This window comes from Mus pahari, chromosome 3, assembly GCF_900095145.1.
Source record: "Mus pahari chromosome 3, PAHARI_EIJ_v1.1, whole genome shotgun sequence".
In the NCBI taxonomy this organism is placed as follows: Eukaryota; Metazoa; Chordata; class Mammalia; order Rodentia; family Muridae; genus Mus; species Mus pahari.
The window spans coordinates 71,136,360-71,157,378 of record NC_034592.1 but is presented as its reverse complement, the minus strand read 5'-3'; the positions used below and the strand labels follow the sequence as shown (position 1 = coordinate 71,157,378).

Below are 21,019 nucleotides of genomic sequence, written 5' to 3'. Positions count from 1 at the left end.
ATTCAGTGGTTTGCTGTGAGGTTCTGCATCTGTGTTAGTCAGATGCTGGTAGAGACTCTCATAGAACAGGTATACCAGGCTCCTCCTGTCTGCAAGCTCTTCTTGGTATCAGCAATAATGTTAGGGTTTAATGGGATGGGTCCCAAGGTGGGGCAGTATCTGGATGGCCTTTCCTTCAGTCTCTGCTCCATTTTTGTTGTTGTTGTTGTTGTTCTCGAATTTCCTTTCAATAGGAACAATTCTGGGTTAAAGATTTTCAGATGGTTGGATGGCTGTGTCCCTTAACTGGGAGGTCATGTTTATCTATTGGAGGTGGTCTCTTCAAGTTATATTTTCACACTGTTAGGTATTGCAGCAAATGTCATCCCCATTGGTTTCTGGGAGCCTCTTGCTTCACTGGAATCTGGCACTTTCTAGTGATTCCCCACCATCACCACCATCTCACATGCCCCACAGCTGTATATATTTCTATTCATTCTCCTGGCCCTCTGAACTTCTCTCCAGTCTCTTCCTATATTTATTTGATCCTCCCCCCTTTTTTTCTTCTCTCAACCCTTTTCCCACCCAGGCCCCCCATCTCTATATTTCCCATGATTATTTTGTTTCCCCTTCTAAGTGGGACTGAAGCATACACACTTTGGCGTTCCTTCTGTGCATAGCAGCCAGAACAACCCAGATGCCTCTCAGTACAAGATACAAAAAATGTGGCACATTTGCACAATTTGCTATTAAAAATGATGATGCTGCCGGGTGTGGTGGCGCACGCCTTTAATCCCAGCACTCGGGAGGCAGAGGCAGGCGGATTTCTGAGTTCGAGGCCAGCCTGGTCTACAGAGTGAGTTCCAGGACAGCCAGGGCTACACAGAGAAACCCTGTCTTGAAAAACCAAAAAAAAAAAAAAAAGATGATGCCACAAATTTTGCATACAAATGGAACTAGAAAATATCATCCCAAGTGAGGTAACCCAGACCCAAAAGAACATACATGGTATGTGTTTACTGATAAGTGGATATTAGACCAAAAGCTCCGAATACCCAGGATACAACTCACAGAACATAAATTAGCCTTCTGCCTTGAGGAGATAAGTTAAAAAAGTGGATGTCTTTTAAATTTAGCAAAATAATCTGGGTTCTATTCATAGCTGAGTTTCCTAAGAAGTGTATACCTTTTGGATCTATGCCAGAATTAATCTAACCTATTGAGTTAATGCAATCAAAAAACATTGAGTTCAAGACAGATATCCAAAGTTGGCTTGTTTATAAATGGGTGATAGGGTAGCATTTGAAATGTAAATGAAGAAAATATCTAATTAAAGAAAAATAAATAAATAAATAAATAAATGGGTGATAAGCATACTGGCCCTTAAAGATAACTTTAAAAGATACACTAAAAAAACTGAACACTATTATTAGAAGAGAAGGAAGGTATTTAGTTTCCTCATCTTACAATACTCGATAATTTCTTCCTGATTTGTCCAAACAAATTTAGCTCCTATCGTACACCACACAAATATGGCAGACAATTTAATTTGACAAGGGTTTATTGAAAACTACCTGAATGTTTTAGGCAGTTTAAAAACAGTTAAAATACTGTGATTCTGACTTGAGAAACATTAATAAATGAATTGACAAATTAAACAAATAATCACTTATTCTTGCTATATCCTTTAATTAATATAATATGTGCCAAGATTCCTTTTTGTGTCTCATTTAGGATGGTTGACTGCAGAATGCATGAAACATGTGGCCATCTGCAGTCATTCAGTGCTGTTCAGATCACTGAAGTTCTTCAATGTTGCCCTAAGTTCTAGGCTTTTGAGCAAATGACAGCCCTCAGCTAACTTCCATGATTGGAACCGTGCCCTGCTAAAAGGATTGCCTAACTTTAAATGATGAATATTCCTACTGACAAACTACAGATGAACAGGCCACCGTGGAAGTACAATTTGAGACATGAAAGAACTACTAGAGCCTAGTTCTTTATGCACTCATCATGCTCCATTCTATTTGCCTAATGTTATTATCCTCGTGATAATACATTCTAATAGCCATCCTGAAAATAACATCTTTTTCTCCAAGACAATCTAATAAGCCAAAATTAATACATGTGAGAAAGAGATCTCAAATATACATATAATAATATAAATGCAAGTGAGTGTATGTACACATACATATTGAAGCAAATTGAGTAATTGCACTTATAAACAGAAACTATAGCACATACTAAATAATTTCCAACATTTATAAACCCACACCTCCTCAAGTATTACTTTGATTCCTCTTAAGTGACCATGTAGGCATATATATGAACCTAAAAAATAACTATGAGTGTTATCTCGAATCATCAATGCTACCACAGAGAAGTTGTAATCAAATATGCTGAAAAAAAAAAAACACCCCATGTGTCCAATCACATATGTAGCAGAGGATGGCCTTGTCAGGCATCAAAAGGAGAAGAGGCCCTTGGTCCTGTTAAGGCTCAATGCCCCAGTGTAGGAGAATGCCAGGGTGGGTAGGCCAGAGTGGGTAGGTGGGTGGATGGGTGGGTGGGTGGGTGGATGGGTGGGTGGGTGGGAGAACACCCTCATAGAAGCAGTGGGAGTGGTGATGGGATAGAGGAAGTTCCAGAGGGGAAACCATGAAAGGGGATAAGGTTTGAAACATAAAGAAAGAAAATATCCAATAAAAATTTTTTAAAAAGAAAAATATATTTCAAATAAAAATTATGCACAAGAGAAATAGCAAACATAGCTCTTCAAATCAAATTCAGGTCTAAGTGTATATTTGTGTGTAAATACGCAAAAAATGCAATACAATCAACATAGGGTGAAAATATATACCCTGACCTCAAACCACACAATTATGTAAGATTTTTTTCACTGCTTTCTTAACATCTTTATTTTTTAAACTATAGATGAGAGGATTAAGCATTGGAATGACTACTGTATAAAACACAGAGACAACTTTGTCCTGCTCCATAGAGTAGCTAGAGGTAGGACGCAAGTACATGAAAAGAATTGTTCCAAAGAAGATGGTGACAGCCATGAGGTGGGAGGCACAGGTGGAGAAGGCTTTGTGTCTTCCCTCTGCAGAAGGCATCTTCAGTATGGCAATGAGGATGCACAGGTAAGAAATCAGAACAATCAGAACACAACTGATGACATTGAAACTGGAGAAGGCCATGATCACAATACCATTAATGTGAGTGTCAGAGCAAGAGAGTTTGAGCAGTGGTGGGGTGTCACAATAGAAATGATTGATCTTATTAGAGCCACAAAAGGACAGTCTGAAAGTCATCCCTGTGTGGATGGCTGCATTGCCAAAGCCTGCTAGGAATGAAGTAGACACCAACATGAAACAAATTCTCCCAGACATAAGAACTGGGTATAGCAGAGGATTCCAGATGGCTGCATAGCGGTCATAAGCCATCATGGCTAGCAGGAAGCATTCAGTTCCCAAAAAGGAGCCAAAGAAGAAGAACTGGGTAGCACACCCATTGAAAGAAATGCTCTTATTCTCAGCCATGAGGTTCACTAGCATCTTGGGGGTGACGGAAGAAGAATAAGAGGCATCAACAAAAGAAAGGCTGCTGAGAAAGAAGTACATAGGTGTGTGCAGACTGCGATCAATCTTAATCAGGACCATCATGCCCAAATTACCCACCAGTGTCATCATGTAGATGATCAGGAATAATGCAAAGAGGACACCTTGCAGGTCTGAATTGTCTGAGAGGCCCAAAAGGATAAATTCTGTCACTTCTGTGGAATTTTTATCTTGGATTCCTTTTCCTCTCCTGACCATCTGTGTTGCAATACAAGAACCATTAGAACATTGAATTAATTTCTATGAATGTAGAGTACAGACGATACAAGTACTAACAAATGTAACAAAGAAAATGGAAATACACTCATAGGTTTTTTGATAAACACAAATTCTTACAAAATTTGAAATGTTCAGATCAGAGTCAAAAGCATTTGCTCTGTCATAACTGTCTTTATTATAAATCAGTAACAAAATTATAAATATTTATGTATTATACATAAAATTAAAGAAACATGCACATGTTACTTAACTCTCTGACTTCTCTGTCTCGGTATGTTTAAACTAACTTAAAATACTAAAAGTTAACAAGTTGAATCATAAATGACAAAGAGGACCTGAGGTACTTTACATTGGATGTTCAATAAATAAAGGAAATTGAGAATATCTGCATGCAGACATGGGATTTACATCAAATAACCATCAGGAAAGTTATAAAGCAGCTTAACTATGGATAACAGATATAATCAGACACTCAAAGTTGCAGAAAGGATTTTCATTAATTTTACTATAATAAAAGAAAAAATGTATGAATACATGCATATATAATTCTAGAAGGGATTTAACATTTACATGGATGTAAGCATTATAAAAAATAAGTAACATGTTTCTCCTTGAAGAAATACAATTGTTATATTTACCTTACCAGTTAAAACAAATTTAGTTAACAATACTAACATGACAGAACCAGAACACATAGCATATGGAAGAGCCCTGTGATAATAGTGAATTAAAATGAGTAGCTTAATATCATAAAATATAACTTGAAATCATGTTAACACCTACAACTTAAAGTGAGGTCAAATGGAGGTGAACATATGAAAAGACAAAGGAAAAATTCAAAAGAGATGAAGCCTTATCCTCCAGTCAAAAAGTTAGACAACATTTCCAACCAGAAAGACTCTTCATGATTATTTCAGAACATACCTTTCATCATCGCATATTATTTACTAATAGATTACATTGACATAAACTGTTTAGAAAATTACAGTTCAATATGCCAATCCTCCTGCTTATCACTCACCAAGAAATGTTACTTGGCACTTTCTAAAAATGAAATCACAGTGCCAACATTACCCAATACCTTTACTCACAGTGATGATGAAGATTCAAATCAATATATTCATCTGGAAGAGCATAAAAGATCTGATTTTGTCTTACAGAAACCTCCATCCATACAGATTGATATCGAAAAATAGCCTCCATTGAAACAGACACTCAAGAGGTAGTACTAAAATCTCTCATATGTTCATATTTACTAAAAAACTATTGATGTGCCATTGCTTCTCTTAGTATATATAAGTTTCACCAATCAGTGATGGGGTTCTTGATGGGTACAGTACCAAGAGTACTCATTAGAGTGTGTGGGATCCCATCTTATTGATAGTAAATTTTGTCATAACATAGATATTGTATTGATACAATGTTTTCCCATTCTTAACATGACATTGTCCATATCATTGATACTCTGGCACAGACAAAATTTGAGAATAGCATCTTCAAAATTTAGAGAGATTGCTCAGTGGCTAATAGCACTGGTTGCTTATACAGAGGTCAAGGGTTTGATTACAGGCATTCATACAGCAGCTTGTAACCATGTATAATTCCAGTTCCTGGGAATCCAATATTCCTTGGATAATGAACATATGTGATATATAGCCATACATGCGGACAAAATGGTAAGGAAGGGTATATAGGAGGACTTGGCAGAAAGAAGGAAAAGGGAAATGTTATAATTTTATTACGATCTCAAAATAAAATAAAGAAAAGGCTGAATTTTAAAAAGAACATAGAATCATATTATTTCTTGCTATTTATGTTTATCCTCACAACTACAATTCTCTGAGCAATAAAAATGGATGTAGAGTTGATTTAGCATATATTCTTCATCTCTTGGTACTTTGGAATTTTGAATAAGTTAGTAACTTGGAAAATTAATAGCAAGATGACTTTTGCTTCAGATCAAAGTACTTAAAGCATTCCCCTTACCTTTAACTTCTTAAACTCTTTTGATCCTGCTGTTTCCGGTCTATGTCTAAATTCACAAGCAGGCACAGCTTCAGTAGGAGCACATGTCCTGACTTTCTTGAAGAAGTTTTTGAACCCCTTGACTCAACAAACAAAATAACTTGAGACTTTTCCTTCACATTTCCTTTAAGGTGAACACTCCAACTTATTATATGAAATTCCTTTCAAAAGAGACCATCAGTCACTATGGGCCAGCTGTGTGTGGGTCACAGTTGCCTGAAACTTCAGAACACACTACATAATAGTCACACTCATTTTAAATAGGATGTGTTTCTCATTCCATGCTCTCTGGGAATTGATTCTTTCTCTCATGTGGCATCCATATAATCTATGCAATTCCTCTCTGAAGTTAAGAAAACATTAAGTCTCTTTTGTATTTCTTTGTTTCTCCCTTGAGAATCCAAAACCTATTGGAGAATAAATTTTGAGTAATATGATTTTAAGCACTATTTTACATCTTTCCTCTGTGATTTCCAAAAGCTGGAGCTGTGTTAGCTTGGAAAATTTGAGTTCAGGGAACAGCATGTTAGACATATCTCTAGTGCCCTTTTCTACAAGAAAGCTATGTACACACAAGAAGTTAGGTCATTGGATGATACTTAGGTGTGGAATGGAGGAGGCACTGGGCAATTAAAACCCCAAGGATTGTTTGGGAAGATTACACCTCAGTTCTGTATTTCAGTGACTGAGTGCCCTTGAATGGTTCCTAGGTCTTTCTTAGATATATCAGTTCTAACGACTTTGGAGACAAAAATAATGAATATGAATTTCGTCTACTATACAGAAAAAATGTGTAAATAAGATTACACATTCACAGTTGTAGAACAGGAATAAATTTGTGATAGAATTGGGGGACAAAACAGGTATGGGAGGGAGGAAATTAAGCGGTGAAAAAGATGTAAATATACTCTTCAAAAATTAAAATATAAAACAACATTCCCTCATCCTTATACCCATTTTATAAACATGTCTAAAAGGTTCATAAACATTATTATTAAAATGCAGTGATATGAGGTTTCCTAGTAAGGCCCTGAAGCCGTATTTTAAACACCTGTGATCGCTCAATTGGGTGACCACAGCCTAGGCTACATAGGGAAATAATGACTTAATTTATCAAGGCCTTGTATCACTCATAGATGATACCAGAACTATGTGTATTCAATGTGTAAGTTTGGAAGAGTTTAGACATTTCAGCCATATTTCACAAAAAAAAAAAAAAATGTAATTAACGGACTCACACATCTCTGAAAGTTTTGTCTTCCTTTCCTTTTCTAACTACACATGAAATTTTTTCTTTAATACATTAATGTCATTCAGTAAGAAATAGCATTTTCAGTGGATTTTCAAGAATAATTAGAAACCCTTTTCAATCATCCCCCAAATCATATCACACAGGGGAGGTTAACCTAGACAAAAGCCTGAACCTTCATGGCATGGCAATGCATATCTTTATTACTAGTACTATGGAGTGAGAGGCAGACAGGTCTCTGTGAGTTCAAGGGCAGCCTGATTTACATAGAGAATTTCACTAAAGCCAGGGATGCAGAGTGAAACATTGCATCAAAAAATGAAATGAAATGAAATAACTTTCAGTGTTTACAACAGATCATCATGACAGTACAGTATGGGCAAATAAACCTGCACGTGTTTTTATCATTAATCTCAAAGGAAAATAAAATTCCTTAGGGGATGGCACTTATGCATATCTCTGAGTCTCTGGTGAATGTAGAAAATCATTTCATGATGTTTTTTCTAGAAAACAATGCATGACTCTGAGAGTTAAATACCCCCTTCACACAGGCATAACAGCAGGATGAACAAGGGGCTCTGAAACAAAGGCCAGGAGGACTCACAGTCTTTCAATTAGTTGCAGAACATTCACTCAACAAGACTATTCATCTAAGAAGAAGAAAGCTTCAGCCTGCTTCTAACATGTAGAAAACAGGTTAGCTTTCTATTGGGGTAGTTCTGGGTAGAGATGTAATCTGCTCAGGGCAGCCTCACATTGGCCAGTGCTGCTCTGACTACCAGCTCTTATAGTCACCAGGTCCTTATACCACATTCCAACAACAAAACAAGGGCCTTGTTGTTTTCATTTAATTTATCATTAGAATCTATAAAATGAGAGAACTAAAGTTCTTCTCCATCACATCCAGTTTTCAGATCAGAAATCTGAAATTGTTTCACAGAATGGAAACAATTTTGCTGCAAATGCTGCTGCAGCATCCCCAGACACTTAATACATGTTCTTTAACAGAAAGCTTGTTTTTGGCTGAAGCATATAAACCTGAAATGTATTTTCCTACTAAAACATCAGCGGTTAAGTATCTAGACTTTGATTAACTACTTCTGTTTGTGGCTAAAATATGATCAGTACTTTATTTCCCAATAGGCTACTATTTTTTTCAATGGAATTGAACATTTATTATTTGAGACTAAAAGAAAACAATATATATATATATAGTAATATAATATATATATGCATATATACATGTGAATATATATGAACATAAATAAATGCATGTGTGTATATATATATGTGTATAAATAAATAAATATACACACACACACACATATATATATATATATATATATATATATATATATATATATACTCATTTATTTTGCCTTAGTAAAACTGAGTCTGAATATTACAGCCTACTTTCTACTTATTTTAAAATTTAACTGACATGCCTTAGAAGTAAAATACTTTCCTTAGCAGTAAGATAGCATGTGATGTATCACCACTATGAGACAAACACTTTGACAATGATGAACATGAACTTATAGTAAATTAAGAACTAATCCTAGTACACAATAGCCAAATGCATTCAATACCTAAAGCATAATAATCATTGTACCCAACACCATAGATACAATCTAACTGAATTTTGCACACTATTTTTAAGATCGATATTTTTTCTTCCATTAATAGATGAGAATTCATAAAGACAAATACTGTTCTGGGAACAACTAGTAGTAAATGTTAATGCCCGCACTTCTATGTCCACAACACAGGAGAACAGTGTGCTTTGTGGTGAGTGAAGCATCTGCTCATATTCTGCAATCTTTGAATGAAATATTGAATCTATAAGGAAGGAGGGATTTACTGCAAATCACAATGTTCAATTGCATGACATAGCCAAGTGTGGGTCTGAGACTTAACTCATTGCAAGGTATCTCTTACTCCTGTACCTATTATATAGTTCAGTGTCATGTCTGTGGATCAGAAATAATATCTGGGCCTGGGTCTTTATCTACAAAAGTGTAGAATTGACATTTTTCTTTCAATAAGAATATTTCAACTCTTGCTGAGGAGAAAGGCCATCATAGAAAGGATTATGCTACTACGAGTGCATTATATGTGTGAGACTGTATACATACTAGCCACAGTCCATGTTTGAATGTGAATGTAAATATGAAAGAACAGCCTCCGTCTTTCAGCACTTCATACACCAGACCAACTGTACCCTGAGCTGCCAGTGATTCATCTGTCCACCTCCCAGCTGTCCTAGAAACACTGAGACTGCATATTTATGTTATCGTCCCAGGTCTTACATGAAACTGAGGGTCCAAACTCAAATCTTCACTATTGTGTGGAAACCACTTTACCCATGGAACCCAATCTAAAGGAATTTTATTATTATTAGTAGTAGTAGTAGCAGTAGTATTAAGTATTATTATTGCTGCTGCTAAGAATGGATTGTTTTTAAATTTCTAAATGAGGCATAAAGGGTAAGAAATAAAGGCAGTCTAGAAAATCATCCAACTCACAACCATTTGATTGTTCAACTAATGCAAAACATGACTTTGCAAATCCCCTCAGAAGAATCCCTAATAAGGATGACTTGTGAAATAATGCATGTTTTCAAATGCAGAAATGAGGTGAAGTGTTACCTAATTTGCTTTTGTTTTCTTCTTGACATTTTTAGACAGATATGTTGAAGTGTAATTGACATCAACTATACCTGAAGTACATTCAATTTGGTATATTTCAGTATGTGTACACAAGCATGAACTCATCGGTATAAACTGGGTGGTAAGCTCTTTGCACTGCTACCTCTTATCTGTATGTGTGTGTGTGTGTGTGTGTGTGTGTGTGTGTGTGTGTGTGTTCACGTGCATATGTGTGTGTTATATGTCTGCATTCCTTCACTATTCATGTAATTGATCTTTCATTTTATACATTTTTCAAAATGCGGTAATTCAAGGTGTTCACATTTTGTCTTTGTTCTCTGCATATAATTATTTTTTGTACTCAGCCTTTATTGCAAATATATCAAAAGTTTTACTTCTCTTTTTAATCGAGCAGTGTTGCATCATGTGTCCACACTATGGTCTATTAGAACTGTCTTCCTTAACCCTCAATTCGAAATGTTTGTAGAAAACTAAATTTTATGCTCTAAGAATGAAAATTACAAATAATATAATAGACAACTTTCACAATTATATTCATAGAAAACTCTGAGACTTTCTTACTGAGTTCTTAGGCCTCTTTGTGCATTACAAATATAAACTTTTGACAAAAAAAAAGTGCTATCCAAATAATTTCTTATAGGCTGATCTTTCAGTTCTGTTTCTTAATTGATCTAATGAAGGTTATATTACACACATGATCAAAGAAAGAATTGACAGATATATGTTTGGGAAACAATGAACTTCTAGAGTAATGTGTATCTTGGACACTCTTCTTTGTTGTTATTGATTGTGTAAGCTGATCTTGTTAAAAGAAATCAGAGCTAAGGATATACCTTATAACTGTTTCTAACTTTAGAATTTAGTCTTATCTACAATGAATGTCCACAACGTCATAAATACATTTTTCCCTCTGCCTCCTCTTCTTTGTTAAACAGCAAACCACTGAGAGAGTAGTGTGTTTTTCCTTGAGGTTTATGAAGCCATTATACCCATTTCTAAGTTTCATTCTGTTCTGTCTTGTTTGATTTGATCTGGTTTGGCTTGCCCACTGCCCTTGATTCTACAAGTGAACAGAGGGCTATCTAATGAAGGAGGGAAATGACATATCACAAATGTGTACTACTGTGTTTTCTTTCAGAAAGACAGAAGAACATCACACCTGATCGTTAATGTTAGTGAATACCAGTGGATATAAAAAGGCCAGGTCAAAAATCTGGTGTTATGTGTAAATAACATCAACTTACTAAATCCACTTAAGAGGGAGAACTTACTTTCTCATGAAGCTCAAGATCTCCCATGTATGTATGCACTTGGAAAGGACACAAAACCTTGACAAAAGTCCTCTGAGCCACCATAATAGTCACTGAATTGAATGAGTGGATAAAGGTTTGAGTATCTTCCAAAGAAAGCCTTCTTTTATTATAAAAAACAGTCTATAATATACTCAACACATAATTGCTTAAGTTCATTTTTGGTAATTCCAGTGACTGGAAATTTTCTAAACTCATTAACTAAACACAAACAAGTGTTCACACATACACATACACACACACACACACATACACACACACTGCTTAGAACAATGGATAAAGAAAATCACTCAGTTGTGACTGAATTTATCTTTATGGGCATCACTCAAGACCCTCAGCTGCAGATCATCTTTTTTGTGGTCTTCCTCATTGTCTACCTGGTCAATGTGATAGGAAATGTTGGCATGATCATCCTGATCATAACAGACAGTCAGCTTCACACCCCCATGTACTTTTTCCTCTGCAACCTCTCCTTTGTTGACCTGGGCTACTCATCAGCCATTGCTCCCAGGATGCTGGCTGATTTTCTAACAAAGCGCAAAGTTATCTCTTTTTCCAGTTGTGCCACCCAGTTTGCTTTCTTTGTAGGCTTTGTGGATGCTGAGTGCTATGTCCTGGCTGCCATGGCCTATGACCGCTTTGTGGCCATCTGCAGACCTCTCCACTATAGCACTCTCATGTCCAAGAAAGTCTGCTTGGTCCTAATGCTGGGCTCTTACTTGGCTGGCCTAGTGAGTTTAGTGGCCCATACTTCTCTCACTTTCAGCCTCAGTTACTGTGGTTCCAATATCATCAACCATTTCTTCTGTGAAATTCCACCACTCTTAGCTCTGTCTTGCTCAGATACCTACATTAGTGAGATACTGCTGTTTAGTTTGTGTGGCTTCATTGAGTTCAGCACCATCCTTATCATCTTCATTTCCTATGCCTTCATTCTCATTGCCATCATCAGAATGAGATCAGCTGAAGGCCGGCTAAAGGCTTTTTCCACCTGTGGGTCTCATCTTACTGGTGTCACCCTTTTTTATGGTACAGTCATGTTTATGTATCTGAGACCAACATCCAGTTACTCCCTGGACCAAGACAAGTGGGCCTCTGTGTTCTACACAATTATCATTCCTATGCTGAACCCCTTGATCTACAGTTTGCGGAACAAGGACGTGAAAGCCGCTTTCAAGAAACTGATTGGAAAGAAACCTCAATAATTAAAAGAATTAAAATCTGATTTTCTACAGGTTAAAAAAGTCATGTAACAGAAGGACAGTGTTAGGATACAAAGAGTGTAAAGTATCACTCAAGTTACGATCTCCTTACTGAACATAGCTCAAACTTGGGAGAATATTCTAGAACGTTTGATATCTCTATCTTATCAAGTTTCAATAGCAACTATGAGAGGTGGAAATTATCTCATTTTTTATTAGGTATTTTCTTTATTTACATTTCAAATGCTATCCCGAAAGTTTCCTATACCCCCCTGCCCTTACTCCCCTACCCCCCCTCCCACTTCTTGGCCCTGGCCTTCCCCTGTGCTGGGTCATATAAAGTTTGCAAGACCAAGAGACCTCTCTTCCCAATGATGGCCGATTAGGCTATCTTCTGCTACATATGCAGCTAGAGACACGAGCTCAGGGGGTACTGGTTAGTTCATATTGTTGTTGCACCTACAGGGTTGCAGCCCCCTTCAGGTCCTTGGGTACTTTCTCTAGCTCCTCCATTGGGGNCCCTGTGNTCCANCCAATAGCTGACTGTGAGCATCCACTTCTGTGTTTGCCAGGCACTGGCATAACCTCACAAGAGGCCGCTATATCAGGTTCCCTTCAGCAGAATCTTACGGGCAAAGCACTAGCAAGTCAACAAACTTGTCAAAATTAATGGAATATAAACAGATCCAAGGACCATAGTTCTGTCGCAAACACACAGGTTATAAATTATCTAGAAAACAGCCAGCATCCAAATTCTGTGGCTTTGAGCTATATAACCTTCATCAAGTTACTTGATATTTTGAAAATGCAGTTAACCTTATAGCATTAAAAACTTACTGTTGTTTGTGAATTTTATACCTTCATATAATGTGGCATCAATAAAATTCACCCCCTATCATCTCTTTCTTTCCTTCTATATTTCCTGTTCTATTTTTCCCTCCAAAATTCATAGACACTTTTTTTAAATCAGTGAGCCCACTAAGTGATGCTATATGTGAAGTGATGTGCGACAACCTGCTGGAACATGGCTAGCCTCTGAGGCGCTGCATTCCTAATGAAAACTTACATTCCTTACCCCAGCAGCCATTAGTTGCTAATAGCTCCTGACTTGGGAGTGAGACTTCATGACCCCTTTTCCCATCTATGCTGGGATTCTCTCTGGCTTAATGTTGTCCAGGTCTTGTATACACAGTCACAGCGATAGCCACTGTGAATCTATGTGTGCATCAGTCTTGCCATAGCCAACTATAGTGTTTCACTACAGACATCCTCGCTACTGAGTCTTAGAATTTTTCTATTTTGTTCTGAAACAATTCCTTAGGCTTGAGAAGAGTGGGTGTTTAGACAATAAGACACCAGATTGTTCAACTTTAAATGGGACTCCTTATAACATTTTGAAGGTTTTACCACATCCTTTACTAGTTTTCCATCATATAAACCATGTTTAACTTGCAGCAGTTACTTAAACTATTTTGGTTTATATGTTGCTTGCCTATATGGCTATCCATAATCACATCCCCAATGTATGATTATAAACTGAAGATGAATTTTGTTTAGGGTTTAAGGTGCAGTTGTAGATTAAAGTACTTCCATAAAGTCATAAATACAAGAGAATTGTAGATATAAATTCAATCATCATAGTTTTTATCCCAGTCCTACCAGCTCTGTCAGTTCAATATTTTAATCTTTATCAGTTTCTTCATCAATAGAATGAAGGCTATATTCATATTTTATAGATACTATGAGTTTGCATAATTGATAGTTCAATAAATTCTGATGTTTGAAAAGACTAAGCTCTTTTACCTTTTGAACTTTTTGGCAATAATCATAAAAATAATAAATACATCAATTATTTTCTCCATAATAGGTTGTAAAATTTATAATCATTGGCATTCTCTAAAACCAGTGTTGCTACTACTTCTTTAATAGCAGTAAACCAAAACTGGATAAGATGGGTATGCTTATTCCAGCCACTGTTCTCCAAACTCTAGAAATACACTTGCAACACACAGAGTTTTATTATATGTTGCACATCCATCATCACTTCTTTATATACCATTCCCAGACTCATCACCCAGGTTGTTCACACCTATAACTAAATGACAACTAGGTAAGGCAATGTTCTTAGAGGAAGACTTTACCTGTCATACAGAAGACCATGTTGACTGTCACCAACTGTTCTGGAGAAAATATTAATAGTGTTGCCTCTCTCACAGACTCATCCTAAAATATCTAGAAAGCTAAAATCTAGCATGTTTAAATAATTCCATATTAATAAGTGGTGATACTTCAATGTGCTCCAATAATGTTGTGCATATAATTCTGCTACAGCTTGAAGCATCTGTACCATAAGAGTTTCCCTTGGGAAACTGGGAAAAACAAAGGGATTATTAAGGATTTGGAAATATTAGTTATGCAACAAAGGTTCATCAAACAAATGAATCAAATGAATGGTCATACTTCCTTAGAACAGAAGAGAGACAATGAAATCCAGTCCAAAATCTCAACTAGAGAAATATGAACACCTAAAAGTCTACCTGCAATCACTGACTGTGATAAAGACTGAATTCTGAGCTGCATACATATGCTAGGACTGTAGCATCAAGCTACCTTCTCTACCCACATAGCTCCATTTCATGAAATGATGAAACTGGAGTTAAGGAAATATGATGGGGTATTTTGGCCATATTCTTAGCCTATGGTAGTACAGGTAAAATTAAAAGAATTAAACAAAAATTTCAATTCTGTACAGATCTTGTGTAATAACCACATTATGCAATAACCAGGTCTTTTCCAGAGCCCTCTTCCCCATCTTCCAATGGCACTCTTTCTGCCTCTTCTTCTCAAATGTCCCCTAGCATGAAGATAGGATATGTAAAAAGTGTATGCCCTAGAGATCACCTTACCCCACCCCCATCCCCAGCAGCCAATTTCCGTTCACTCTCCCAGCCCTATCTCCGTGGCTCTCCCCAAAACTGATACACCCCATCATTCCCACCTAGTACCTTCCCTCCATTTAGCTCTGATGACTATTTTATTTCCCCTTCTAGGTGAGATTCTGGGCCTTCCTTTTTATTTAGCTTCTTTGGGTATGTGGATTGTGGCATGGGTGTCCTGTATTTTATTGCTCATGCTCACTTATAAGTAATCACACACCATGCATGACCTTTTGGGACTTGGTTACCTCATTCAGGATATATTCTAAATCCATCCATTTGCCTACAAATTTCTTGATGTTCTTGTTTTTAATAGCTGAGTAGTATTTCATTGTGTAAATGAACCATGGTTTCTTTATCGATTCTTTGGATTATGGACATCTGGGTTGTTCCCAGTTTATGGCTAGCAAAAATAAAGCTGCTATGAACATAGTAGAGCAAGTGCCTTGTGGTGTGATAGACATCTTTCATGTATACCAGTGTGTACATACACTTATAGTGTATACCAGGATTGGTATAGCTGAGTCTTGATGTAAATCTAGTACCCATTTTCTGAGAAAATGCCAGATTGATCTCTAGAGTGGATGTACAAGTTTGCATTCCCACCAGCAATGGAGGAGTGTTCCCCTTGCTTCACATCCTTGCCAGGATGTGCTGCCACTTGCATTTTTTATTTTATCCATTTTTATGGGTGTAAAGCATAATCTTGGAGTCCTTTTGATTTGCATTTCCCTGAGGACTAAGAATGCTGAACATTTCTCTTTTTTTAACATAATAAGCATTTATTAACATTTGTTGAATTAAAAATAAATGAATGAGTTGAACCCCCAGGGGTAGAATAGTTAAATTCATTTAATAATTAAGTAGCTATTTTCCCATCTCCTGTAAATATAACTACATTAGACTTCTGGTTACAAATGATTGCTTCCAGTAATAAAATATGCTAAAGAATATTAAATAAATAATTTGCATGCATATGTAGAGAACACACATGTGGATATGTATGCATGATTATATGACACAGCTAATATTTAGAAGTATGTCAAGATGCTTAGAGTGTAATGGACTTTTTTACATGAATTTTGTTTATTGGATATTTTCTATATTTACATTTCAAATGTTATCCATTTCCCCAGGTCCCCCCACCTCCCAGAAACCTGCTATCCCATCCTCCATCACCCTGCTTTTATGAGGGTGTTCCTCCATTCACACACCCACTCTCTCCTCGTTGCCCACGATTCCCCTACACCTGGGCATTTATCAAGCCTTCATAGGACCAAAACCTCTCCTCCCATTGATGCCTGACAAGGCCATCCATATACTGAACCATCACTGCACTCCTGGGATGAAGCCTACTTGATAGTAGTGAATGATAATTTTGATGTATTCTTGGATTCGATTGGCAAGAATTTTATTGAGTGTTTTTGCATAAATGTTCATAAGGGAGACAGGTCTGAAGTTCTCTTTATTGGATCTTTGTGTGCTTTCAATATCAGCATAATTATGGCCTCATAAAATGAATTGGGTAGTATTTCTTATGTTTCTATTTTGTGCAATAGTTTGAAGAATATTGGTATTAGGTCTTCTTTAAAGTTTTGATAGAATTCTCCATCTGGTTCTGGGCTTTTTAAGTGGGAGACTATTAATGACTGCTTCTATTTCTTTAGAAGTTATGAAACTGTTTAAATGGTTTATCTGATCCTTTTAACTTTGGGATCTGGTATATGTCTAGAAAATTGTCCATTTCATTCAGATTTTCCAATTTTGTTGAGTATAAGCTTTTGTAGTAGGACCTGATAGTTTTTGAATTTCCATGGTTTCCATTGTTATGTCTCCTTTTTCATTTTAGATTTTGTTAATTGGGATACTGTCTCTGTGCCCACTGGTTAGTCTGGCTAATAGTTTATCTGTCTTGTTGTTTTTCTCAAAGAACTCCTGATTTTGTTGATTCTCTATAGTTCTTTTTGTTTCTATTTGATTGATTTCAGCCCTGAGTTTGATTATTTCTTGCTGTCCACTCCTCTTGGGTGTATTTGCTGCTTTTTGTTCTAGAGCTTTCAGGTGTGCTCTCAAGTTGTTAGTGTAAGCTCTCTCCAGTTTATTTTTGGAGGCACTTAGAGCTGTGAGTTTTCCTCTTACCAGTGCTTTCATTGCGTCCCATAAGTTTTGCTATGATGTGTCTGAATTTTCATTAAGTTCTAAAAAGTCTTTGCTTTCTTTCTTTATTTCTTCCTTGACCAAGTTATCATTGAGTAGACAGTTGTTCAGTTTCCATGTGTATGTGTATTTTCTGTTGATTTTGTTGAAATTTAAGTCCAAGGTGATCTGACAGGGCTCATGGGATTATTTCAATCTTCTTTTATCTATTGAAGCCTGTTTTGTGACCAGTTACATGGTCAATTTTGGAGAAGGTAACATGAAGTGCTGAGGAGAAGGTATATTTGTTTGCTTTAGGATGAAATTTTCTATAAATATCTGTTAGATCCATTTGGTTCATAACTTACATTAATTTCACTGTGACTTGGTTTAGTTTCTGTTTCCATGATCTGTCCATTGCTGAGAGTGAGGTGTTGAAGTCTCCCACTATTATTGTGTGGGATATAATATGTGCTTTGAGGTTTAGTAAAGTTTCTTTTATGAATGTGGGTGCCCTTGCATTGGATCATAATTGAGAGTTCATCTTGGTAGATTTTTCCTTCCTTATCATTTTTGATAACTTTTTGTTGAAAGTCAATTTTATTTGATATTAGAATGACTACTCAAGCTTGTCTTTTGGGACTATTTGTCTGGAAATTTGTTTTCCAAACTTTTACTCTAAGGTTGTGTCTGTCTTTGTCACTAAGGTGTGTTTCCTGTATGCAGCAAATTTCTGGGTCTTGTTTATGTATCCAGTCTGTTAGTCTATGTCTTTTTATTGAGGAATTGAATCCATTGATGTAGAGAGAAATTAAAGAAAGGTGATTGTTACTTCCTCTTATTTTTGTTGTTAGAGGTGGAATTACGTTTGTGTGGCTATCTTCTTTTGGGTTTGTTTACAAGATTACGTTCTTGCTTTTTCTATGTTGTAGTTTGCCTCCTTATGTTGGTTTCCATCTATTATCCTTTGTAGGGCTAGATTAGTAGAAAGATATTGTGTAAATTTGGTTTTGTCATGCAATATCTTGTTTTCTCACTCTATGGTAATTGAGAGTTTTGTGGGGTATAGTAGCCTGGCATTTATGTTCTTAGGGTCTGTATGACATCTACCCAGGTTCTTCTGGCTTTCATAGTCTCTTCTGAGTAGTCTGGTGTAATTCTGATTGGTCTACCTTTATGTTACTCGACATTTTTCCCTTAATACTTTTAATATTCTTTCTTTGTTTAGTCCATTTAATGTTTTGATTATTATGTGATGGGAGAAATTTCTGTTCTGGTCCAGTCTATTTGGACTTCTGTGGGCTTCTTGTATGTTCATGGGCATCTCTCTTTAGGTTAGGGAAGTTTTCTTCTATAATTTTGTTGAAGATATATTTACTGGCCCTTAAATTTGGGCATCTTCACTCTCTTCTATACCTGTCCTCCTTAGGTTTGGTCTTCTCATTGTTTCCTGGGTTTCCTGGATATTTTGGTTTGGGTTAGGAGATTTTTCCATTTTGCATTTTCATTGACTGTGGGGTCATTGTTTTCTATGGTATCTTCTGCTCCTGAGATTCTCCCTTCTATCTCTTGTATTCTGTTGGTGATGCTTTCATCTATGTCTCCTGATCATTTTCCTAGGTTTTCTATCTCCAGAGTTATCTCCCTTTGTGATTTCTTTACTGTTTCTAGTTTCATTTTTAGATTTTGGATGGTTTTGGTCATTTCCTTGCCTGTTTGATTGTGTTTTCCTTTAATTCTTTGAGGGATTTTTGTGTTTCCTCTTTAAGCTCCTCTCGCTGTTTCTCTTGTTGTTTACCTGTGTTCTCCTATATTTCTTTAAGGAAGTTATTTATGTCCTTCTTATAATCCTCTATCATCATTATGAGAAGTGATTTTAGATTTGAATCTTGCTTTTCTGGTGTGATAGTGTATCTGGGACTTGCTATGGTGGTAATATTGGGTTCTGATGATGCCAAGTAACCTTGGTTTCTGTTGCTTATGTTCTTATGCTTGCCTCCTGACATCTGACTATCTATAGTGCTACCTGCCCTTGCTATCTAACTGGAACCTGTCTTTTCTGTGATCCTCAAAGTTCAGCTGTGTCTCTGATCCTGTTAATCTGGGATCCTAGGATTCTGAGATCCTGGGTGTGTCAGAGTTCCTGGGAGTCAAGCTGCCTTTGGGACCTTGGGATCCTGGTGTGACCAAGTTCCTGGGATCCTGGTGTCCTGTGGTTCTATGATCCTGGGCTTGTTAGAGCACCTGGGATTGGAGCTTCCTCTTGGTGTCATGGGACTAGCTGAGTAATTTGTGCCCAAGGTAAACTGATACTTCTAAATTGAGATAATATTTTATGTAATTCTTATCCTAGAAAGAAGACTTAGAGATAAGATTTAAAAACAATTTCTCTTTAATGAAGCATTAAAATTTGCACTGTCATGCATTCATAGGTATACATTGGCAGCCAAACTTCATAATGTGATAGTGATGTTTCTCATATTGATTTTAAAGATGATAAATTATTTAAAATTGGGTTTTGCTTTCCCAAAGTTGTAGATATATACTAATATTGAAAAAAATAAAAAATTCTAAAATCTGTCCTCACTGCAAGAGGGGCAAAGCTCAGAGCAGCCTTGGTGAGGCTTGTGTGGCATTTCTTTTGTTTTGCAAACTGTGCCTTTGGAAGGTTACTTCAAATCTTTGCTCTCACACAATGAGATTTAAAGTTCTAGAGAGTAGCTATTGCTCCATAAAAGAGATTCAGAGGCAATATCTTTTTAATATTTAGGGTCTTAATTATCCCAGAAAAATTGTGGTACAAAGAAAGTTTAAGAAAGAAATGATGATTTGCTTACTTCAAATTATTTTCAAAAGCTTCCAGGAGATGTTAATTGGCTAAGACCTCACCTTGAACTCCCCACAAGAGAACTTAAGGCTTTGTTAGGTGCTATCAAGTGAGATTCAAATTAACTGGTGAGAAACAAAAAGGCTTTACAGAAAGTAGAGGAAACTTCTGTGATCAATTGTTATCAATTATAATCAACAGCAATAAAATATTAGCTGCTTATTCTAGTTATTGTTATGAGCCCACAGCAATTCTTTGACAAAGAAAACATTAATGCAAAATCATTTTTCTTCATCTTCAAGTAAAGTTTTAAAATCCTATTGTAAGGCTGCTGTGGTGCTAATTAAGATCTGTAAGGTATATTCATGTATTTTAGAAAAACTATAACAAAAATTGTGTCTTAAAAACCAGACGAAGTGTCTGTTCCTTGTTCCAAACAGCAATCAAATTGGTTATTGCAGAATATTGATATTGGACCTATTGCATACCATCATTTTAGATAAAATTGATAATCATTATCCTAAAGATAAGTTAAAAATTGCTTTTATGCATGCTTTCATATCTTCTATAAATTCATGCGTGCATGCATCCCATTTACTGTATTTAAAAACAGCCCTTCTATGGGAGAAAAGTATATGTGAATTTGATCACAGGTTTATTCTTTTGAGTTTCCTCCTGCTTCAGCACAGATAATTAAATTGTGTGCTATAGACAGTGTTTTAAAATGTTGAATAATCAAGCTTTAATTTGAATATATATATATATAGATATATAGAGAGAGAATATATATATATATATATATATATATATATATATAGAGAGAGAGAGAGAGAGAGAGAGAGGG

General features: G+C 36.2%; 2 protein-coding genes across 2 annotated transcripts; one reads left to right on the top strand and one right to left on the bottom strand.

Moving 5' to 3' along the window:
• Window positions 1–2,761: 2,761 nt before the first annotated feature.
• LOC110318703 (olfactory receptor 1020) lies at window positions 2,762–3,828 on the bottom strand. Its single transcript, XM_021193925.1, has one exon. The coding sequence runs from the start codon at window positions 3,798–3,800 to the stop codon at window positions 2,847–2,849; it is 954 nt and encodes a 317-aa protein (XP_021049584.1). The 5' UTR covers window positions 3,801–3,828; the 3' UTR covers window positions 2,762–2,846.
• Window positions 3,829–11,324: 7,496 nt separating this feature from the next.
• Window positions 11,325–12,331, top strand: LOC110319125 (olfactory receptor 1019). The gene has a single exon (XM_021194560.1). It carries the CDS (start codon window positions 11,347–11,349, stop codon window positions 12,277–12,279), a length of 933 nt encoding a protein of 310 aa, XP_021050219.1. The 5' UTR covers window positions 11,325–11,346; the 3' UTR covers window positions 12,280–12,331.
• Window positions 12,332–21,019: the final 8,688 nt, after the last annotated feature.

Bases quoted from the DNA above. Each gene is read 5' to 3' on its own strand.
- LOC110318703 (XM_021193925.1), bottom strand. From the start codon at position 3,800: ATGGTCAGGAGAGGAAAAGGAATCCAAGATAAAAATTCCACAGAAGTG.
- LOC110319125 (XM_021194560.1), top strand. From the start codon at position 11,347: ATGGATAAAGAAAATCACTCAGTTGTGACTGAATTTATCTTTATGGGC.